Source organism: Solanum pennellii, chromosome 2, assembly GCF_001406875.1.
Source record: "Solanum pennellii chromosome 2, SPENNV200".
Taxonomy (NCBI): Eukaryota; Viridiplantae; Streptophyta; class Magnoliopsida; order Solanales; family Solanaceae; genus Solanum; species Solanum pennellii.
The window spans coordinates 39706237-39731188 of NC_028638.1; the positions used below are offsets into that span (position 1 = coordinate 39706237).

General features: G+C 32.0%; 4 protein-coding genes, 1 long non-coding RNA gene and 1 other non-coding gene across 6 annotated transcripts; 5 read left to right on the forward strand and 1 right to left on the reverse strand.

Moving 5' to 3' along the window:
- Positions 1–486: 486 nt before the first annotated feature.
- Positions 487–926, forward strand: LOC114076050. Its single transcript, XR_003576477.1, has 2 exons — positions 487–685; positions 775–926. It is a non-coding gene; the product is annotated as an uncharacterized LOC114076050 (long non-coding RNA).
- A 616-nt stretch (positions 927–1542) lies between these two features.
- Positions 1543–1629, forward strand: LOC114076197. Its single transcript, XR_003577075.1, has one exon. It is a non-coding gene; the product is annotated as a small nucleolar RNA SNOR75 (small nucleolar RNA).
- Positions 1630–4091: 2462 nt separating this feature from the next.
- LOC107010992 (oxygen-evolving enhancer protein 1, chloroplastic) lies at positions 4092–6364 on the forward strand. The gene is made up of 2 exons (XM_015210282.1): positions 4092–4480; positions 5447–6364. The coding sequence occupies exons 1-2, from the start codon at positions 4247–4249 to the stop codon at positions 6200–6202; spliced, it is 990 nt and encodes a 329-aa protein (XP_015065768.1). The 5' UTR covers positions 4092–4246; the 3' UTR covers positions 6203–6364.
- Positions 6365–6697: 333 nt separating this feature from the next.
- Positions 6698–9477, reverse strand: LOC107010991 (pentatricopeptide repeat-containing protein At1g20230-like). Its single transcript, XM_015210281.2, has one exon. The coding sequence runs from the start codon at positions 9247–9249 to the stop codon at positions 7192–7194; it is 2058 nt and encodes a 685-aa protein (XP_015065767.1). The 5' UTR covers positions 9250–9477; the 3' UTR covers positions 6698–7191.
- A 1952-nt stretch (positions 9478–11429) lies between these two features.
- On the forward strand, positions 11430–14695 carry LOC107009563 (CASP-like protein 5C3). The gene is made up of 3 exons (XM_015208905.2): positions 11430–11874; positions 14101–14233; positions 14316–14695. The coding sequence occupies exons 1-3, from the start codon at positions 11738–11740 to the stop codon at positions 14511–14513; spliced, it is 468 nt and encodes a 155-aa protein (XP_015064391.1). The 5' UTR covers positions 11430–11737; the 3' UTR covers positions 14514–14695.
- A 5520-nt stretch (positions 14696–20215) lies between these two features.
- LOC107010446 lies at positions 20216–21036 on the forward strand. The gene has a single exon (XM_015209731.2). It carries the CDS (start codon positions 20320–20322, stop codon positions 20776–20778), a length of 459 nt encoding a protein of 152 aa, XP_015065217.1. The 5' UTR covers positions 20216–20319; the 3' UTR covers positions 20779–21036.
- The last annotated feature ends 3916 nt before the right edge of the window (positions 21037–24952 follow it).

Below are 24952 nucleotides of genomic sequence, written 5' to 3' on the forward strand. Positions count from 1 at the left end.
ACCTTACTCATCTTCCTTCCGTTCGCTTGTGTATTGGTATTTCAAATATATATATATGTGATGTGATTCATATGTATCTGCTATACATAGACAAATCTCACTTGTCTCAATCACGTTCTCGCTTGTTTCTCTCTTTATTTGAGTATATATCATAGCAAAAAATATGTGTCTAAGTTAATTTGATTCGAAAATATAGTATAAAATTATTAATTAGTGATATAAAACATAATTATTTCAAATAAAAAAGAGGATAATAAATAGGGAAAGGGTAAAAAATATCCCTCAACTTTAATTTATTAGTTGATTATACCCATGCCGTTAAAACAAAGTTATTTATACCCTTGCTGTTACTAATTTCACCATTTATATTCTTCAATTGACGAAAATCCCCAAATTAATTAATTTTACTTAAATTATTTAATTTTAACCCGATCCAACCCACCTAATAATATAACCCATTTTTATTCTATCTTCATCTTCATCTTTAAACTCGTGAATTCCGTAGCTTTAAGTACATCGGAAAAATTCCAATAATGTTCTAAAGCTGACATAAGTTGAAACATATGCATTACAATTCATCAATTAATAATTTTTTCCATACCTGCTTGATATAAAGTTCAATGTTGGTGGATGGTTCATGAATTATGCGAGATCTTCAAATAAGGCAGAAGAAGTTTCCAAAGAGGTATGTGTTACTTTTTTATACATATATTAAACCCTAAATTTAGCTTCAAATTTTAACTTTGACCTTCAATTTTCATAATACACAAACAGACTGAAGAAAATCAGCAACGACGAATTGGAGCTCCAAGCTCCAGTAATTCCTCAATTTTTTAGATCTAACTGAAAAATAATGCTTGGATTATTTGTATTTAATCATTGTTATGTTCTTGGGTTCATAGTCATTTATTATATTATTTTTGATATTGTTGGGCTTTGTTGGATGATTTTATTGTTTTTGAAAAGGAACACAAGTTTGAGGATGAAGATGAAGAGAGAACGAAAATGAGTTATATTATTAGGTGGGTTGGGTCGAATTAAAATTATGTAATTTAAGTAAAAATTGGTCAATTTGAAAATTTTCGTCATTCGAAGGGTATAAATAGTGAAAATTAGTAACGACATGATATAGTCAACTAATAAATTAAAATTAAAGAATATTTTTTTACCATGTTCACTAATAAATATGATATAAAAATATATACATAAATTAGGTAATTTCTACATAATTGAATGAATTAGAAAGGCCCAGAAGTTGTGGGTTTAGCTACTAAATCCGGGCCCATATGAATTTTTTCATCCCTTCTAAACCCTAACCTAAACCCTGAAGTCACCCCACCACCTATAAAAACTCCTGTTTCCTCATCAATCCATTCATCTTTCACTTTGCTATGGCTGCCCTGGATCGATTCATCTAGTATTACGTTTTTTGCTATGGCTGCTCGGGTTTTTGATACTATTTACGTTTTCCTTTCAAATTTCACTCGTCTGTTAGTACTTTGATTTCGTCTTTTTGCTATATTTATGGTTGTTTTGGGAGTTTCTCAGTGATGAACAAACACAGATGACGAGTCTGATATCCATTCTTTTAAAATTATGAAGACGAAACGAGGCATTTGTCTGAGAGGAACTCCTATCTAAATCACCTTCTTTTTTTTTCGTTTTTTTTTAAAATTTTGATCGAATTTTAATTTGAAAACGAATCTGAATGGTTCATATTTTTTTCCTGATTCCCATCTCTAAATATTTGATAAATTTACATATATTTTTTAAAAAATAATGAAATTGCTGTGTTCCCTATTTTATCAGGGAAAAAATAGCCAATCTTTGAGATTCAAAGAATCTGTCACAGTAAACGTAGCTGTGCTTAGATCTCCAAACTAGCTTCTATTATATTTGAAAATTAGAAGTATTTTAAAATATTCTTACTTTTTAAATTTAAATTCATTTAGATTTTAAGTTAGTATTTTATTTTTGTAATGACTTTTTATTCAACCTTACACGTCATAAAATTATAATTATCATAATTTTATTAATTCTTATTAGTAATATAATTAATTAATTGTGTTTTTTTGTTATATGAATTTTTACTTGGATTCTTTCGAGTGGAATCTGAAAAGGTTTTAAATATTGAATATTAGAAAATTGTAATTATTCTTTACAGTAATGAATGAAATTTATATTACTTCAATTTCAGAATAATGGAATTGATGACACACTTTTAATCATAAATTAGACATTATCTTTTTTAATCCTTGTTTATTACTCTATTGTCAAACTAAATATTAATTAATAATTAATTTTAATACTAAATAATTCAAAATGATTTGAACTCAACATAAAATAATTTAAAGCAATTAAAATTTCTTGAATTATTACATAAAAAAATTTGAATGAAGGTTAGAAAAAATTTAAAAAATATAATATATAATTGATAAATTGAAGAGGGCATAAGAAAATAGAATAAATGACAACAATGAGATAATAAAAAAAAATGTGTAAGTGAATTGACAAATTAATTAAATAAAATAAAAGTCGTTCAATGACTCCTACCATTGCATCAATTTTTATTTTTTTAAAGATGAAATTTAGATCAAGTTAATCTGATTATTATTCTTTGGTAAATTTTATAATTATTCTTGGTAAACTTTATATTGGGATCTATACAATTACATTTCGTTTTAAATCTTATATTGCAATCAATATAATTCACATTTAGCTTTTCTCTATCTTTTGGTTAAAAAAAGATATTATATCATAATATCAATTTTGAATCTTATATTGCAATCAATATAATTCACATTTATTTTTTTTTCTATTTTTTGGTTAAAAAAAAGATATCATATCATAATATTATGCATCAATATAGAAGTTTTTACTTTTTATGCTTATGGTATAGAAGTTTTTACTTTTTATGCTTCTAGTATCTTGTGAATAGGGGTGTGCATCGATTTTGTTCAATTGTATGTATTATCGATTTTCGATTTTTAAATATCAATAACAAATTAATAAGATATTCTTTATCGATCTTTTTATCATTATTGATTTGGTTTTTAATTTATCCGATAAAAAATTGTCCGTAAAATATTATACGTCTTCTCACTTCTCTAAATGCTTTGATATAACGAGAAAAAAAAAGATAATGAAAATTGCATCAATAAGAGAAAATATAGTACGAAGGCTATAATTACGTGTTATCACCAAAACATAATATGAAATTTTTTATGTTAATCAAATTATAGACCTTTACAAGCTTGCAAATACTACAACCTATAATCACTTACTAAAACAAAAATAGTCCAATTAGACCAAAACTAAAACTAAAACTAAAATCAAATAGCTACAACTGTGAACCCTACTTTAATCTTTAGGTTATAAGTAAACAGTAAAAACTAGTAAAAGGGTCTATTGTGAAGTTAGTAGAGTACTAATAATTTGATATGGTAATAGTGTCTAATTATACATTAAGTTATTAATATTTAATAATTAGAAAGGGTAAATTAATAAATTATTACCATCTTATTGGATTATCGGTTTATCCAATAACTAATAGTGAAAATCGATTCCAAACCAATAACCCAATAAATTATTTTTAAAAACTCAATAACCAACAATCCAATAACATTATTTTTAAAAACTCAATAATACCTTTAAGCTACAACTATGAACTACCCCCCACTCCCAAACAAAAAAAAAACACTTGAGTATATACTCGATCTCTACCATAATCCGCATACATTATGCCATCTCATGGTTACGTTAAAAAGGACTAGTATTTTTAAGTGAAAGAAAGAGTAAATTTAATCCATTTCCAACAAGTCACATAACATTTTAAACCCATTTTAGCAATATATATCATCTCAACAAATAATTAAGCATGATCAACTTATATGATTTGGTACAAATATGTAAGAGTAAATATTTCACAAGATTTTAGGTTCAAATAATTCAAAACGAAGTAGTCCACAAATTCCCTAGCAAAATTACAAAATGAATATCTTTATCCTAAACACTAACTTTGCCACGTTGCAAGCCACCAAATAAAGAGGCATTAGTTTAGACAACCAATGAAAAATTAGGCCTTATCCTATCTCTTATCTTACTCACAGCAAAGCCACCAAAATAATTTGTCTACTCTCTCCATAGTCCATACAAACCATTTCTTACTGCCACTCATCCACTTTCTAACAAAGCAGAAACAGAGAGGAACACAAGACATTTGATCAACAAAAAAAGGGGTAAAATTATGGCTGCCTCTCTACAAGCAGCTGCTACTCTTATGCAACCGACAAAGGTTGGTGTTAGAAACAACCTGCAGTTGAGGTCTGCTCAAAGTGTGAGCAAAGCATTTGGTGTTGAACAAGGTTCAGGCAGGCTTACTTGCTCTTTGCAAACTGAAATCAAGGAATTGGCTCAGAAATGTACTGATGCTGCCAAGATTGCTGGTTTTGCTCTTGCCACCTCTGCCCTCGTCGTCTCGGTAAGTTGCTTTTCTAACTCAATGCTTGCCTGCTTCATGTCTATATTTCCCATGTATCCAGTGTTGTTGCCTGCATAATACAGAGTCATATATAATTCAACTAGGATCTTTCTAAACAAGTCCATCATATTATGTATACAATTCAACATGCCAGCTATTAAACAACGAACGATTAGAAATACAAGACAAACCAGCGCTGCAGGGGTATATCTGCTGACTAGTTTAGATCACGAGGAGGCACAAAAGCAAGAAAGCCACTTTTAAGCTATGAATGGATCAGTACTGTGAATAGGATAGGATGAAAGAGGAATTCCATTCATTATATGAACTGCCATATCCCTCTATTGTGTATGAAGTTTATGGTTTCATTTGGTGTAAATCCAACCATCTAAATTTAGAATAATAAGAAACACTATAACTGGACTAGAGATGAATGCTAACTAACCAGTATGACATACCAATAATTCTAAAAGCAGGTAAAAATGTTCTTCAAGCTAGTCGGCCTCATATTCACTGTCAATCACTTTCTAACCATAACTAGTAAACTACCAAATATCTATATAAGGAATAGAGGGCCTTGATGTCTTTGAGAGTACGTAAAAATACTTCAGAAGGCTTCTTTACCATTGCCACCTCCAAAACTAAGATCAGACTATCCAATCTTTTGTCAAAATTTCCTAGCTCATTTCTGGATGTTCATGCTATCATCTGTATTTCAGGACAAGCATCAATAGTTCTATAAAGATGAACTAGTTTGCAGATTCTGTCATACATACTGGTATATATAAAATCTAACTTCTACACATACTTTTATTTGGTATGATGATGACATGAGTTGAGCTTATATGGAGAAGCATAGTCAATGAGAATTCATATAGCCGACCCAACTTTTGGACTGAGGTGTAGTAGTTGTTGTTCTTGTTTCTCATGCAAAAATTTCTAATGTTTGTACACTTGGCTACACAGGGAGCAAATGCGGAAGGAGTTCCAAAACGTTTAACCTATGATGAAATCCAAAGCAAGACATATATGGAAGTAAAGGGAACTGGAACTGCTAACCAGTGTCCTACCGTTGAAGGAGGTGTTGGCAGCTTTGCCTTCAAACCAGGCAAATACACTGCCAAGAAATTCTGCCTAGAGCCCACATCATTCACAGTCAAGGCAGAGGGTGTCAGCAAGAACTCAGCCCCAGACTTCCAAAAAACCAAGCTCATGACACGCTTAACCTACACTCTTGATGAGATTGAGGGACCATTTGAAGTGTCTCCGGATGGCACTGTTAAGTTTGAGGAGAAGGATGGAATTGATTATGCTGCTGTTACAGTTCAGCTTCCTGGTGGTGAGCGTGTGCCCTTCCTCTTCACTATCAAACAGCTTGTGGCAAGCGGCAAGCCAGAAAGCTTTAGTGGTGAGTTCCTTGTGCCATCATACAGAGGTTCATCCTTCCTTGACCCAAAGGGACGAGGTGGATCTACTGGCTATGACAATGCTGTTGCATTGCCTGCTGGAGGGAGAGGAGACGAGGAGGAGCTTCAGAAGGAGAACGTAAAGAACACTGCATCTTTAACAGGAAAGATCACCTTGAGTGTTACCCAGAGCAAGCCAGAGACTGGTGAGGTCATTGGAGTATTTGAGAGCATCCAGCCATCTGATACTGATCTGGGGGCAAAGGTTCCCAAGGATGTCAAAATCCAGGGTATCTGGTATGCCCAACTTGAATGATGGAGAGTTCTAGAATGTGTGTATCATTTCTTGGTCTAAATTTTGTTGTAAGTTACAAGGTTAAACATTCTGTGACCCAATTTGGACAAGCACTGAAACAACTATCTTGCTGTATATTATCAAGCTCGAGTAATATTTCATGCTGATAGCCAGTTACAAACACTTCTAATGCTTGTATACACCCAGGATAAAGTACAAAGTACTGTCATCAAAGGAGCAAATTCATGACAATCATACCCCTTAGACTCCACAATCATCAAAATTAGTGAATATGTTCAGCAAAGGTAAGCTCAATCAAGTATTTTTATGTTGTTAAGAGATTTTAAACCACGGAAAGGCTGGTCCTTACCAGTATATCTAATAAGTAACAAACAACTGAGTGTTCATCATAGATCATGCAAGGGTAAAGCAGATGAAATTTGCAACTACAGTAGAAACGGACAGACAGATGGAGAGAAATCACTTGATCAAGAGAAATGAACAAAGGAGCCAATATAAATGCTTACTCTTCCTTGGTTCACTTAACCCCGCTAAGCTCCAATGAAGTAATAATAATCTTATTGTTTTCAATATTGACTTCCAAACATATAGAATTCGTATTCTAGTCCCAGGTATCAACCTGGCAGTAGAACCTTTCTTCTCTAGCTTAAGACTTCACCGCTCTGAAAGGAAAACCTTCAGACATATATATAATAAGGTGCCTAAAAGTGGTTAGAAGAAAATTGTTACATTTTTGCATACAGGAATAGGACGTAGAACCTTTGTGCTGAGTATATCTCATGGAGCTTGTGCCAGCGAAAAATTCTAAATTGTTAGATGCACCCGCAAGCATGGTCACAGTGGATGATATCTGCAGACTTCTATTTTCCTTGGAGAAAATGAAAAGAACCTTCTTCATAGTATTATCAGCTTAGGTCCACCAAATATCCCTTAAAGAACTAATTACATTTGCAGCTTATCAAGTTAAATACTTGATGGCATTTGTTATTTCACCAAAAATCTCTACAGGAGCATAACCCATCTTTAAAATGGTGGAATCTTAGAGGATCTCTAACAATAATCTGCACCCCGACAATCTTAGCCAAATACTTAATGGCATTATGGCAATCTCCACATATTCTCAAGTTTTTAAACACCCTAATGGATGATGCACCCTCCAAATTAAGAATCCCAAAGGCAACAGCAAGCCTCTCGCTGTGATTGCATAAACTGTATTCCTTCTCCTCTGCATCAACATCTTGGCCAACAAGGTCTGTACAGGGTAAATACCCAGCTAACCTCATCTTTTCACCTACTTCAGTCAAAAAGCTGTAAATGTCCGCAGTCTGCGCATTATTCTTGTCACCAACAACAAAAGTATGCACTTTGTCTTTCACTTGAATCCAACTACAACCAGGAACTTTCATAATTCCTCTTTCTCTCATCAATTTCCTAATTTCTGAGGCCTCGTCTCGTAATTTGGCAGCTTCATAGATATTGGACAATAGAACATAGTTCCCAGCGTTTTCTGGTTCAATCTCCAACAGTTGTTTTCCAGCAACTCGTGCCATTTCCACATTCTTATATACTCTACATGCACCAAGCAGTGCTCCCCAAGCACCAGCACTTGGTTTCATGGGCATGTTTTGGATGAAATCATATGCCTGTTCTAGGCGACCAGCACGGCTTAGAGCATCAACCATGCATGAATAATGTTCTGAATCAGGTTCAACTCCATGTTCCTTACTCATTGCGTAAAAGATCATAAGGCCCTTGTCTACCAGCTGTGAATGGCTGCAACCCGATAAGACACCAGTAAAGGTAACAGAGTTGAGTTTCACCCCTGAACTTACCATTTCACGGAAAAGCAACAAGGCATCCTCTCCCTTCCCATGCATTGAATTTCCAATAATCATTGTGTTCCAAGCAATAGTATCTTTTTTTGGCATCATATAGAAGACTCTTTTGGATAGTTCTAGGTCACCGCATTTAGCATACATGAGTACCAAAGCAGTGAAGACTGTCTCATCTTCCAAAAATATATGTCGAAGGAGAAAATCATGAATCTCCTTCCCTCTTCTTATGCTTCCTAGATCTATACAAGTAGGTAATACACTGGTGATCGTGATTTTATTTGGTTTTACACCTGACTGCTGCATTTCATGAAGTACTTGAAGTGCCTTATCTGTTCTTCCACTTTGCATACATCCTCCAATAACAGAATTCCAGGAATCATGATTCAGTTTGGTTCTTCCTTTTCGCAACTGATCAAAGATGCAAAGTGCTTTGTCACATTCCCCATTTGAGAAATATGCTGACATAATAACGTTGCATAAAACATAGTCAAACTGACGCGTACTATTAAATATCGTCTCTGCTTGTTTGATACTTGAACAACTAGCATACATGTCCACAAGAGCACTGTTAACATACACATTATCATGTATTCCATTTCTCACAATATACCCGTGAATCTCTCTACCTAAATTCAAACTTTTCAAATCTGAGCAGGCAGGAAGTACAGTAGACAATGTAACAGGATTAGGCTTCACCCCATCTAACCCCATTTCACGGAACATTATTAACGCCTCACTTGGAAGTTTACAATTAACATAGCACGAACTCATCGACGTCCAAGAGATTACATCTTTAACACTTATATTATCAAAAACCTCTCTTGCACCTTGAGCATATTTACACTTCCCATACATATCAATCAATGCATTTCCAAGGAACAAATCAGCGCGATATCCATATCTAATTACATCTTCATGAATACCTTTTGCCTTTATCAAGTTGCCCAAAGCAGCACCAGCCTTGGTTACTGATAATAGTGCCAATTGATCAGGATGAACTTTCCTTGCCCGCAATTCATCATAGACTTCTAATGCTTCTTTTGGAAATCCACTCTTTGTGTATGCGGTGATTAAGAGCGTCCATGATCGTATATCTGGGTGGGGAATTTCATCAAACAGTTGACGGGCACGTCGTATATCTCCAGCAGGTCCAAGTGCACGCAGAAACTGTGAGTTTGGAGGTAGACCGAATGAGGGTACCTTCGACAGCATGTGCTTAGCCTTGCAAAAGTGGATGCAGTAGTTTGTCCAAACATAAGAAAAAAAGTACACACTTTCGTCACTCTCCCGAATCTCGCAAAAGCGGATGCAGTGGTCTATACCTCATTTAATTTCACTTTTGCAACAAACTTTTCGTCTCACTCCCGAATCTCGTTCACCACTCTCAGTTTTCTTCTTTGCTTTTCTCATTTTACACAAATATAAATATATATATTGTGTTTTTTTCATTTTATACAAACACAAATATATACATTGTGTTTGGGTTTATATTTATATACAAATATAAATATTCCTTTGTTCAGTGCTCTTTTGTCTTTCTCTTTTGCTTTATATAAACACAAATTATAAAAATGCAATGTATAATTTATGTTGTATAAGGCGAGAGAAAGATTGATATACAAATGCAAGTGTTTTAACTCAACTCAACGATTCAATTGTATACGAATTAAAATTTTATGTCGACATGACACATATACATAGTAATTACATATATACAATTATCTTATTGATATACATATACAATTCATTTCTCTCCACTCTTTGCACTCTCTCGCTCACCTCTCTCCTCTCTCCTAATATTGCTCGCCACTCTAGCCTAACACAGAAAATATATACATATACGAACACAATTTTCATACGAATTGCCGCAATTTTTATACAAATCCGCAATTTTATACAAATCATATACTCCATAGCAAACATAATTTGGCTATGGAAAGCAAATAGTAAAATTATAGTTATAGAGTGTCAATACGATTTTTATATTTGTCATTCTTAAAATTTATTTTATTTTTAATAGAATTTAAAATATACCTCTACTTTTATTTATTTTTTCCTAAAATTCTAGAAATAGCAAACATAATAGACATAATAAGATTTTATAATTATAATTTCGATAATTACGCTCCATAGCTATAGTTCTATTTTGTATATATACAAATAGGGTAAGTATATACAAATTATGTAATTACACATTAGGAATTTTTCAGAACTCAATTTGTATATTTTGCTTGCCAACATACAAATAGGGTAATTTATTATAATTTTTTCATAAATTATATACAAATAGCTATTGTACACATATACAAATATTGGATTATATAATTAGAAACCAAATTATAAATCAAGTGACTCATAAAAAATTTAAAATTTATAATCGCGAATTACAATTTTATTTATCTATAGCTATAATACCTAATATAGGGCTGAATGTATATTATTGCACAAAAATTTCCCTTTTTTAAGTGCAGACCCAACGGTGACACTTCAAAAAGAATTTCTCTGAATTCGACACGAATTTGCTCTTACTCTAATTAAGAGTAAAGTAATGTTGGTACACCACAATCCGTTGTTGATACCTTTATTTGAGTTTATTAGTTAAAAAAATTATTCTTTCTCTGTAGGAAAATTTGTACATTATTGTGAATTATTAATTTAAATTAAATGTTATAAATATAGTTTGATTAATTGTATCTCATAACAAACTGTTATTTCGCCTCTCTCTAGGTAAATCTCGCTCGCCACTCTCCTTCTCTCCCTTGCCTTTCTCGCTTTTATACAAACACAAATGTATAAAATGTCTTTGTGTTCGTATAAAGCGAGAAAATTTTTTATACATGTATTTTTGTTCCCCTCTCTCTCTCTCTCAGATCTCGCTCGTCTCTCTCTCAGATCTTGCTTGTTAGTCTATCTTTCGCTCATACAAATAGAACTGTATAAATTACGTTTCTGTTTGTATACAATGAGAGAAAATTGTATATACACATGCAAATACATATCTTCGTCATATAAACTTGTAATTATATAATACAAATATTCTCTACCCAGTTTCCTTTTGTTTTTCTCTCTTTCTAGCTTTATACAAATATATATTATACCATCGATCTTTTGTATATGTATACAAAAATCAAAACAAATTCTATATAACTACATTCTTTTGTATATATAAAGCGAAATATACATGTTTATATTTAGTACAGAGTGCAATTATACAAACTATAGTTATAACATATAAATATGATTTTTGTTGTTTGCTGTGAAAGTTGCTCTCTTTATATTATGGGTACCCTATCTTTACTAAAATAAACAAAATTGCCTCTGATTTGAATAGATACTCCCAAATTGACTTTAGCCCAATTTCAATTGAATAATTGATATACTAACAAATTATGTTAGGCAACATCAACATTTATTGTTCGTCGGGCACTGGGTCGCTATTCCCCTTTCCTCTTGAGACTCGGAGAGTCAAAAGACAAATCAAATTCTCTTGTCAACAAATTAGACAGACATAGTAAAGATTGCAATGAGTATGATATTGTTACGTTACAACATCCCCATCACTATTATTTTCCCCAAAATTCCTTTTCGCATTCCATTCACTCCGTTTCAAAAAAAAAAAAAAACTGCACATTATTGATTGGATTGCAGAATTCTAACAAACACAACAAGGTAAATCGTTCTGTGGCGTGCTACTGATGAAATGGATAAACAGCCGGGGGCTATGGGGACGAGTGCTGGTTTAGCTTTGCGATTAGGACAGGCTATTTTCTCTGTCAGTTCACTTCTTTTCATGTGTTTTGGTGTTTCTTTCTTCAGCTACAGCTACGCTCCTTTCTGGTACTTGAATATTTTTTACTTTCATCTCTTCTCAGTATTCATATTTTTTTTGGTTATCGAGGTTATCATTTTTGAATACAATGCTTTAATCTGTGAATTTGGGGCTCTTGAAATCGGTATGTAAGTGAGATGAGTGGATTGAAAAGATTGAGCAGCCGATTGTAAGGAAACTAAACTTGAATTAGGCAACTGGTGTGAGTCCTTTCCATTTGTCTTAGCATTGGTGGATAGAGTTATCTGGTACCTGTTTCTGGTGGAGGGAGCAGGTATCCCTCTAAATTAGTTGAGGCATGGGAATTTGGATACGTAATTGAGGTTAGATATGATCACTGACAACAAGTCCGATTGCATGCTTTCTATACTTGAGAACTTGAAATAGATATCAGATTTTCTCTGTACTGTATCCGGAGTTTTGTCGTGAAAGCTGCCATTGGGAAGTGCTTAGTTGAGATTTATGCTGCCTGGAATCATCTATGCAATTGTCATACCAATTGGAGTATTATACTGAAACGAGTTGTTAGTGGGATATATCTCACATTTGTAGTTATGTTTTTGTATAACCTCAATTGGAGTATTATATATAATTTGAATTTGGCCTGCATAGGGCCCATTAAAGGAGGAAATGCTCTCTACCAGCAATTTCTCCATTTTCAGAGCTTGATCATGAAACCTCTAGTTAAGGGTTGAGGGATAATCACCTGTTCCATCACATGTCTTGATAGTAATCTGTTCCACCACATCTCTTGATAGTATCTCATATACTTAATCTGTTTAATGGATTCTAAATTTATGAGCTGTATTTCCCATGGTTTAATGTTTCTAATGGTCATTGATGATTGAAATCATATTCTGCTTCTAAGGTGCTATTCCTGCATTTTCGTTTTCTTATTTCGTTGCCTAAAAAAAGCTCTCTAGCACAACTCTTGCTCGGGTAGAACCTTCGGGGTGACCCAGTGGTTTGAGCTTGGGACTTCCATGTTAGAGGTCTCAAGTTCAAAACCCCTTGCCAGCGAAAGCAAGGATTTTCCTTCTGGGTCGAGCTCGTCGCACCAGGCTTGCCTAGTGCGGTTACTTCTCCTATGTGGTTTGCGAGCTATTGCATAGGAGCGGAGTTTTTACCCTGTGCGCACCCAAAGGATAGCGGCTGCGGGTTTCCCTTGTCATAAAAAAAAATAAAATAAAAAATTAAACTCTTGCTCGGGTAGGTGGTGCGGTTTCTAGCAACTTGCTAAATTCCACCATGAAACGACCATCACCTACCCCATTGCTCCTGCTCCAGACCTTACTGCTGGCTTTGAGCTTTCTTGCTTGCTATGTGCCAACTAGCGGAATGCTTTACTTAATGCACCAACCAACCTCTCGATTCTCGTGTGGCGACTACGTATGCCAACTCGAACTAGGAAACCACCACTACCGCTTAGGCCTAAACTCCTGAACCGGCAGGAAGAAGAAGCTCACCGATACTTTTTGGAAGTCCATGGTTTTAACATGACTTCTGGCTGAAGATTATTCCAATCGAAACGCTGGCCAATTAATCTAGATTCGTACTGCATAGGGTCCTGTAATGTAGGAAGCGCTCCCCATCAGGAGTTTCTCCACTTCCAGGCTCGAAACTGAGACATGTGGTTAAGCGTGGAGGATCCCATCCATCCAACCACACCCCTTGATGTTATCTCATATGCGTAGTCTGTTTAACAGATTTTAGATTTAGAAGTTATTATCCCATGGTTTAATGTTACTATCGGTCATTGACAAACGAATCATATTCTGCTTCTAAGGTGCTGTTCTTGCATTTTCATTTTGTTATTCTTTCCAGAATACAGGCTTTTTAGCACTGATATTATTTGTATCCATGGTTAATTGTTACTATTGATTGATGATTATTCAATCAAACAACTCTTTTGCTTATAAGATGCTGTACATTGATGTATTTTTATTTTCCATATTTTAATTCTTGCAGAAGTAGGTGGTTTTAAACTCGAGATTTACTGGTTTGCCTGGGTCATAATTCCACCAACTTAGTAGCAGATGTCACCAAGTGTATTTATCGAATAGTCATTCCTTGCTAGTTTCACATTCTAAACTAATTCATGACTACATGTGCATAGTTTCAAGTAAGAATAGAACACAAGTAATCACTTGCGAGAAAATCTTATTCTCTCTCTCTCAGTTGCATAGGTGCAATCTCTCTAATAAATTACCTATCTAACCTATTGTTGTTTGTAGCTTTTTGGTGACAACCATGGGTTTGGTAACACCATGGAGTTTGGGATTGGCAATGATTGATACATTTCTAGTCTTGGCTAAACGCCCATCTAATCAGCCCAGAGTATTGACAGCTGTTGTTTTAGGAGATTGGGTAAGTGCTTTGATAAATTTTGTGACAACTCAACTGTATAATCTTGTTCTGATCAAATAGCATATCATTGGGTTCAAAACAGGTCCTTTCGGTACTGTCACTGGCTGTGTCGTGTTCCACAGCTAGTGTGGCTGATTTCCTGATTGCTTCTGGTAATGTATACTGCAGAGATAACATATGCCTACGGTATCAACTCTCTGCTGCCATGGCTTTCTTGACTTGGATTTTGTCATCGGCGTCTTTGCTCTTGAATCTTTGGCTTCTTCCTACATTATATTAGTTGTATCTCTGGTCCTGGACCCCTCCTGGTTGTCTCTTGATTTAACGAATAGGGAGTAACAATTGTGACCGATCTATTCTGCTATGATCTCTGAAAGGGTTAGAATGATACTAAAAGTTACTTCACTCATTGCGTTAAAGTATTTAGTCCATTTATAAACGACATGCGTCATTAAACTTGCATGGCTTGGATTCACAATCTACTACCTTGAACCACTTGGAAACGCCGTTTTCTACACGACCAGATCCAGTTTGAACTCCTCTATTACTGTTTTTATATTAGAAGCTTTTAGATAAGATACTCAAACTTTTCTCTGCATGACACCAGAGTTCTCTTGTCCTAATTAGATAATTATAACCATTCTCTTATACTTATACCAAACAAATTTTTAAATATAAATGGCAGTTTACAGAGATTAAGTAAGCATCTTATTCGTGATGTTCTACTCAAAGATGAAAAGTGGAAAAGACACATGAGAAGCTAATTGATTTTGAGCTTAGTTTTGTACTGTTAACATACATTCTATCAGCATATTGGAAATGCATTAATCGGTTCATGAACCAAAACTCAAGACTCAAGAGCCATGCATCTCTTGCACATGCTTCCACTATAAATCATATCTTTCTTTTTTTCATGAAATTATATTGGGGGCAAGGAAACCGATATCGCGAGGCGATTACAAGGTGGTGAATCGAAAGTTTCCCTGGAATGATATATTCTTTCCTTTGTTGTTCCAATCAGTAAATATCGAAAACCAACATACAAATTTAGGAATTGATCAAAAACAGACAAATAGTCACTATTTGCCTCAACATTAACAGCCCACCCCAAATGATCATAGAAGAATACTCTTGAGTGGTTAAATAATGCAAACAGAACAAAAAAATGTAAAGAAGAGAAGGTTGATGTGCAGTTTCTGTGGCCATAGGAAACAAGAAAAGATGGATCTTTGTAGAATTAAAGATCAGATCATATTACGTAAGCTGTTGTTGGGTTGTTGGGATAACGACATATCAGTCATCTCTATTCCCAAATTCAAGTATTCAACGTGGATAACCTATTTTCCTTTCATCTCCGATGACACAATTAACTACATTAGTTATACTCTTAACTTAGCGTTAACGGATATTTATGATTTTAAATTTTGAATGTGCATAAATAGACATTAAAATTTGTATAAATGCATTCATCCTACGTGGTACCTTGGGTTAATTAGTTATAGCTAGAGTTCTAACTTCATCAAAATTTTGTACGCCCCAGAGGAATCGAACCGTCATAAAAAAGGGTAACAAAACTCCAGCAAGTTCTATTTCTACTACCAGGCCAAAAATTTGCTTTATTAATGAGTTCTTAACAAATATTTCTCTTATATATCTAACAGATTTCTCAATAAAAATACTTATTTTTTTCCTTTTCCCTAATTTCTAGTAGATAATTATATTGCATATGTATAATGTCATGATCTAGAATATAATAATAATAAATAAGAAAAGGGAAGATTATATAATGGTGCATGGTTTAGTATGTTGCATCACTATCAAAGGCAGAGGTTGCTTGTTTGTTAGTGGCCAGCCAATAGACCTTCTTCTAGATTAGATTAGATAATGTTTGCCTTTCTATTGTTAACAATTTTTTTTAATTATAAAGCTAAGATACGTTAGCTAGTCAAGATTTGGTGGCATGGTTAGGTTTTGAAGACCCACCTCCAAATGGCTCACTTTATTAAATTCATAAATACATTACATGTGTTTATTAAGAAGTTGGGAGAATTAACTTCTTCTACTATTCTCATGAAATCAAGGTCAATTGAGGATCAATAGGGGAATAAAGATATTTTTTAATCCAAAATAAGTATATCTCATTTACTATTTCTTAAAGTTCGTATTGATCCGGCTGTGAGATATTGATGTTCATATTGATAGTTGTGAGATATGATTTCAAGATATTTGCCCGTTTTGATATTATGTTGAAGTGAATTGTTAGATATATAGAATCACAAAATACACTTTTATTATTTAATTATATATTCAACATTTCATATACTCCTATAATCAAATTTAGATAAAGATATACATTTAATTTATCTGAATTTGTTTGTTTTTTTTTAAAAAAAATTGTTTACAAGAAAATGTCATTTTATATCGACAATTCTTTAATTTTAATTTTTCAGTATCACATTTAAAATCACAAGATTAAAAAATATTTTAATATATTCTACATATCCTTAAAATCACAAAATTTAAGACAAATTATTTTCTTAAATTGTATATCAAGTACCAGACAATCAAATTTAAACGAGAAAAGTAACGAAGTTTTTAGTTTGGACAATACCATTTAATTTAAAACCATCTATCCAAGAAAGTAAAACTTACCATTCATTAATACTTTAAAAAATGGAGTTATTTTAGTAGTTTCCCCGTCATATAAAGTTTTAAAAAATATCATTAAGATCTTTTTGATGATGTAAAATACTGTTTCTTTTGTCAAATACCACTTATTTTGGAACTGAGGGTGTGTATAATTAGGTGTATACTGTACAATTAGAAACCAGCTTACTATTTAAGGTTGAAAATTAATATAATTGAAGAAAAAGGTAGAGAATAAGTCAATAAGGCAGCTGAATCCCTGATTTGGAAGTTAGCTTGGTGAAACGTGGGGCAGTGTGAAAGGTCACCTTATACAACCTGTCACCCCCCATTTTACAACCTGGCAATGCATTGTGGCATGCCATATGTATTATTGGACACTATATAAACACGAATATAATAACGTCAGCAGTGGTGATATTGTCTCACTCTTAATGAGAAATCTCGAGTTCGAATAATATGTGAAGAAAATGTTATTAGGAACGTCACCTTAGAATGAGCCATATAACATGTGATTTGAATATAATTGAAGCATTAATACAAGCTCTGGACATCAGATGAAAAACAAGAAAAAGAAAGAAAGAGATGTAATACAGTATATATTTTATTTATTTCAAAAAATGTCATCCCTATTAGTTTACTATCCAAAATATTTTAATTTTTTTTTAATATTATTGTCATACTTTTAAGAGTGATTCATACTATTATATTACTAGTTTAGAATTATATTCTTCCCATATTCAATTTTTTTTTATCTTTCCCGTATTCCGTTACGAAGATAACAAAGTCTAATTCTAAGCCATTTTTCCTCTCAAATATTTTGACACCTAAAATTTATCGGGCTCACCTTGGAGTTTTTGTTAGAATAAAGAGCAAATTCGAGTCAATTAGCTAATAATTAGAATATGAATGAATGATTCTAACCTTAAAATATAACATAAAGTAACATTAAGATATTTTATAGAATTAAGGAGACGTAAATCAGACTTTTCCCTTTAGTATATCAATTAGGTGAATATTCTACACCATACATTATTATTATTTAATAATAATAATAATAATAATAATAATAATAATAATAATAATAATAAATAAATTTAACAATTTTAGCATGCAATTACTTTTTTTTAAATTTATGTGATGTAAATTGATTTGATACTGAATTTAAATTTTTTTTTTAAAAAAAAATTATAATTTAAAATAAAATATAAATAACTATAAATTATTTCATTAATACTGAATAAACATTTTGAGATTTAATTATTCCTAAATATAAAAATACATTAGTATTATTTTTAAGACAAACTAAAAAATATGGATCAAAAAGTATATTGCAACTAGGATAATGCTAATTACTAATAATAACAGAAAGGACCTGCATGTGACTTTTTAATAGTTTGTTTATAATATCTTCCTTAATTTATTGTTAGTGCGTGCAACTTATATATATCAAAATCTTTCGATCCAAATGAGAATTATGAATAAATTTGACTTCATGTAATTTTATTATTATTATTAGTATATATAAAAAGCTAAGCACTACCATTTAAGATTTAATAATTATTGGAAAGTCCACATTAATTGGATGTAAAATAGTGATATTCTTATGCATTTACTTTAGATAATCCCTTTTAAAGTTACATTGAAGTTTAGTTTCACGATCTTGTAAGTTTAAATAAGATTTTTAAAACTCGAAACGTTAAGAGAGTGTAAAGAAAGATTTAGAAAGAACAAAAGAGAACTTTGTGAGAAGACTTGTGTTACTTTGGAAGATTCGCTTACAACTTTGCTTGGTGCCTTTGCAAATGAGGGGCACCTCTATTTATACTACTTCCTAGGGACTAAAATACAATTAATATTTACTTTACAAGTCCCTAAAATATTTATACTTTAGTCCCGTTTCTAGAGAATTATATACTACTTTGGGACCTTCTTTAGTCTTCTTAAGAGTTCTAAAATGTTCTAGATTCTTCCGCAAATCTTTAGAACAATATCTGCCTCTTTTCGGAGGCGGAATTAGGCGGAAATTGGAATTAGTGCGTGCAACGTATATATATCAAAATCTTTCGGTCCAAATGAGAATTATGAATAAGTTTTAATTCATGTAATTTTATTATTAGTATATATAAAAGGCTAAGCACTACCATTTAAGGTTTAATAATTATTGGAAAGTCCACATTAATTGGATGTAAAATAGAGATATTCTTATGCATTTACTTTGGATAATCCTTTTGGTAAGCTAACTTTTAAAGTTACATTGAAGTTTAGACTCAAAATTAATTTCTCTACATTATTAAGAGCATGATCCGTCCTAATTATAGTGTATTGATGTTTGACCCCACGTCAATTGCATGTACACGCACCATACTAGGCATAAGGTGGGGTGGTGAAGTTGAAGAGTCATACCTCCTATGAAATATGGTCTTTTTTCTCGCGAACTTTTCCTCTGTTTCTATTTACTTGTCAATTTTGATTAATTAAGAAAGAACAATTTTTTTTTTTATTATACCTCATTTAAACTTCTTAAAAATTTCTAAGTTTTAATTCATCCTATTTGAAATCATATTTAATAAGGATAAGATTGTAGCTTTGCTATGTAAATTATTATTATCTTAATATGTGTGCTTTTTCTAAAGTGGACAACTAAATAGGGACAAAGGGAGTAGCTTTTAGCATTAAGTTAACCTCAAGTTCATTTCTTTCAATTAACTAAAACTCTTGAATTCGACCTTAGAAAATGAAAAAAAAGTCATATGGAGAGTGTTGTCCTCAACATTTACCTTATATTAATAATATTTTTTTTGGTTTCTAATCTGGTGTTCAGTATCCATCTTATTGGAGCTAATAACGGAGCTAGAATTTATAATAAGGTGATTCATAATCTGAAGAATTTGACACACGAACTAATCGAAGGGGGTTCTACATCTACTATATATACATAAAAAATAATTTTAATCATATATAAATAGTAATTTTCCATCGAATGAACCCCCAAACAAAGGACTGGCTCTGCCCCCTGATTGGAGCCCAAATAAATCAAATCCGCGCCGAAAAAATCCCATATTAATAGTAAAACGCTCTCTAATAAAAGCGACTCAATATATATCCAAGAGAATTTAAAACTCAAAACCTCTGATTAAATATGAAAGAAAACTTACCGAACACTAATCCACACTATATATTAATACTACTCTCTTTGTTTCGAGAGGCGAATAATTTAAATTATAAATTTCAACATGAAATTCAAAAAGTGTTACATAAATTAGAACGAACCGAAATATTGTATTTCTCATACTACTACGTGACAAATAGTGGTGGCCTTTATATACCTCACCACTCCTTCTCTTTTCTCACTCGTCGTTGAGTCTTTTCAAACAACAATTAAATTACTATATATCTCTTTCCCTTTCTCCAATTCATATATATGCATAAATCATAATATGGGCATTATATGCAGTTCATACGAATCAACATCAGTAGCCACAGCCAAATTAATACTTCACGATGGAACATTACAAGAATTTTCTTATCCAATTAAAGCTTCTTTCTTATTACAAAATGACCCTACAATCTTCATCTGTAACTCCGACGAAATGGATTTCGGTAACGTCGTTTGCGCCGTTAAAGCCGAAGAAGAGCTTCAGCTTGGTCAGCTATATTTTGCCTTACCTTTAACCCAACTTAAACATAAGCTGAAAGCTGAAGAAATGGCTGCATTAGCTGTCAAAGCTAGCTCCGCATTAAACACGAGTAGTAGTAGTGGTGAAAAGTTTATAGTTTTTGAAAAAAGTGGTCCTAATTTTTCGAAAGAAATGATGGATGATAATAATGATCGTACTTGTAAAGGGAATGGCAGGAGAAAGAAGTTCACCGCGAAGTTGAGTTCAATAAATGAGTAGCGCGTAGCTCAATTATTGCATCGGTTATTTTTCATCAACACATGTATTATTAGATAGATAGTTATTACAAGTAGGTAGTATTTTATTTTTTTTTGGTTATTATTTGTGCATATTTTAGAATCGAAGCTAATTAGTTACTGTTCATTTTGTGGTTATTAAGTTAATTTTATTGTACTTGTCATCAATGGTGGGGTTGTATTACAATTTTACCCCTCAATGTACGGATTTGATTACAATAATCAGCTTGATTTACTGTTATTTACGATAACCGTAAGTACAATTTTGTAAATACTATATATAAAAAAGTCATGCACAAAGGTATCGTGAATTTTTACCACTAATAAGGATGAGGAGTAAAACAGTAACAGTAATAAATAGGAGCGTGTAGGGGTGGACATAGAAAGCTTATGCAATTTGCCTGAAAATACTTTTTCTGTCTCAATTTATGTGATATCTTTTGGATTTTGAGATTTAGACGAATTTATTTTTGATGGTAAATTTTTTTAATTATTTTAAATTGTCAATTATTATAACTTATAATATTTTTTACATACTTTATAAATATATAAATTTTATTTAAAAAAATTTAAAAATTTCATGTATAATTAGGTAAGTTACTAAGCTAGCGTTTGGCTATAGATTTCCAAATATTCTTGGCAAATATTATTTGAGTGAAAATTTGGGTGAAATTTCACCATCTGTTTGGCCATAAAATTTGGGAAATATATTTCAACTTTTTAGAAAAATATGATTTATACCCACAAGTTTTAAAAACTATCAAAACTAACTAAAAGTTTGTATTACAAGTCAATTGAATGTTCGTTACAACAATAACAAATAATGTCCATGACACTAAAACGATGTGGTAATTTGGAGTGAGTGCAACAAGAATTATTCCATGTATCGTGAAGCAGACAAAGTACATGACTTTGTTACCTAAAGCCAATTTTTAATAATTTTCATCAACAATCATATCATTATTTAATATTCACTAAATATTTCATCACTATTTTGGTGTTCACGTAAAAAATGATGTAATACAACGCAAGCAAAAACTAGAGAGGGTGTTTTTGTAAAAGATAAAAGATTGGAGTAAAATTTTAATTTTCAAAATATCCCAAATAATGAGATTTGGCCCAAATACTAGAAAAAACTAGTATTTGAAAATTTGGGATATTTGCCAAAAATATTTGCCAAATAATGGCAAATTGTATGGACAAACATTATTTGCCAAATTTTTCCCAAATATATTTATGGTCAAACGGGCCCTAAGTAGTATGTCCCCTTTAACGAAGAGAGCTAGAAGTGGAGAATGAGTGGGGAACAAAGACTTGGCAGAATTTTCCCTTTATTGAAATAATAAAAAAGAAATAGAAGAAGAAAAGATTTTGACGTATTTAATTAATTCCTTTACTATTTCAAAGAAGATTGACAAAAATTAAAGCAAAAATGTGTCTTAACAATTGCAAACGTAATAAAAGCACAAAATTAATCACATTCACACATTACAAATGTAAAAAAGTTAGGCACAAAATTTGATAAGTAATCAAGTTTGACAAATATGAGGGTGCAAGAGTCCATAAATATACGCTTTTGGGGCGATTATTTTGAAAATTAATTTGTATCATCTAACTTCAAATATTTTTATTTGAACTTTGGCCATGTAAAAATTAAATATTAGATGTTTTTGTTTGAAATTTGATATGACTTGTCAAGATCAACTTCAGACATATTTGATTGAAGGTGACTTAAAATTTGGCAACAACAAACTTCAGAAGTTGGGACTTTTACTCATGGACGTACGTACCTCAAGCTAATTTATATCTTTTATTTAGTCTAAAATTAACCCAAAAATAAAAAAAAAATATTATGGGAATTATGATATAATGAGTCATGATATCTCCTTCAATCAAGACCGAACAAAGCTTTTGAAGCAGAAGAAGAGAGGAAAAATGATATTGTATAAAGTTCACCCTTTATGCATAGTTGTTATGTCTAATTATTTATTAGACGACTTGATAAGAACATTTTCTATTTTTTTTCCATTTGATATTTTGATATCTAAATTAGAGTTTAAAATAATTTTTGAATCGCGTTGAAAAGTTTCACATTAGGATAAAACACTGTTGGATTTTACAAGGCATGAATGAGAAATAAGAAGAGAAAATAGAAAATGTGAGGTAACCAATTTGGAGGGAAAATGACAAAGTCATTTCAAATGAAAAATCATTTATCTCATATTGGTAGAAGAAAGAGAAATTGTTATCCTTATATTAGGAAACACTTCATTTAATCCTTAAAAAGATTAATAAGAAAAAGGTGTCCCTTGCGTCGTCGTGCTCAACTTTAGCTTTGGCTTAATTAATATAATTAATTTCACGTTCCGGAAAAACATTATTTTTTCCAAAAAAAAATACAATATTCTAGAAAGACATGTCTGAACAGATGCGTTCACACCAATGTCTGAACAAATGCCTTTCTTGCTGTAAGTGGCTATAAATAAAGGATTCTTTTTCGTTTTTCAACACTGAAATTTTTCTCTCTTGCATACATTTTTCATAAGAAATAAAATTTGTTGATTGACTAGTCTATGTGTTCTCTCGTTATTGTTTTTGCGTTCGCTGAAATTATTAAGGTTTGAGGTACCGCTACTTCTCTAATAGGTTAATCCGTTTTATCTTAGAATGAATTAATCTGCAACCTCGAGTACTTGAGGGTATCAAATTTCTTAAGGAAACACAGTGAGTTTTGTGGACGGTCTGTTTCATCTTTTTTCTGTTTTTGTTTTCCTAACCTTATTACAGGAGATAACAAACACTCCGTAACAAAGGCAACTGCATGCCAGGGAGACTGAAATACGAGACATCTTATAAAGAATGAATGAGTACTTAGCACTCTATCACCATCCTTGTCGATAGATTACAAATTTATTTACATTTGTGTACAACTCATTCCAAAATACATTCAATGTGTACGTACACTAGTGGCATATATTGAATACATGCTAGCTGTGAATTAGAAGGCACTAGCCAAAATCACATCCTGTACAAAACTAGTCTGCTTTGGGAAGAACACATCATATGGATGGGACAATGTGTACAAAACTCAAATTAGAACCTCCAAATTGATCAATGATTACATAGGATTCAACTTAGGCTGAGCTGGCCCTCCATGCTTAGCTAGTGGCCTTTTGAATATATGTGCACCTAACTTTAGCATCCAGGATTCAGTTTTTGGTGTCTCTTTGTTTACAAATTAGCATTATTGTGCATTTGCTCTTCCACAACCATACTGGCCTGGCCCCATCCTATTGACCATAGGACCACTCATCTCACTAGCTAATGCCTAAGGTAATGTGTGTAATTTTCATTATTTATTATTACTATTTGAATTTAATATAGCCATTAAACTTGAAATGGCAAAAAAGTTATTTGAATTAGAATTGGAAAGATACGTGTCTTCATTTTACAAGTGAAGGATAAATAAGTAAATAAAAGCTTTTGTTTTGACATGTGTGTCTCATCGCAATACCTAAATATGAACAATCACATAAATAAAAATAAATTTTAGCGATAATAAATTAAATATATTCATTAACAAAGAGTATTAAAGTTTTTATCAACTAGTTAATTATCGTTGGATCAAAATGTCGCTATAAGCTTTAGAGTTACTTACAAAAAATGCTAGTTGACGATAAACATACATGTTTAACGGCAATTAAACTATTATCCCTAATTAAAGATCACTAGAGATTATTTTTGATGTATTGAATGAGGCATGTAATGTATAGTGTGTACTTACCAGTGATATTTAGTGGCATTAAAATTTTCTTTTAGCTGTAATATTTGGTAACTGCAAAAATATTTGGCGGTAATTGAAGAGCTAATGTCATTGTATATTGTATATAGAGACGTAAAATATTTTAAGACATTTATATAAAGTGTCGCTATAAATACTCATATTATTATTATTGCTAATTACAATATAATTACAAATATCCTTTATTGCTAAATTCTTTATTTGTTGTAGTATATAACAAATAGAGACAGACCCACCCCATATGGTGTTGGTGCACGTGTTTTTGTTAACTTCAAAAAATATCTATATCTATATATATCTATATATATATATATCTATATATATATAAATATATATATATATATATATATATATA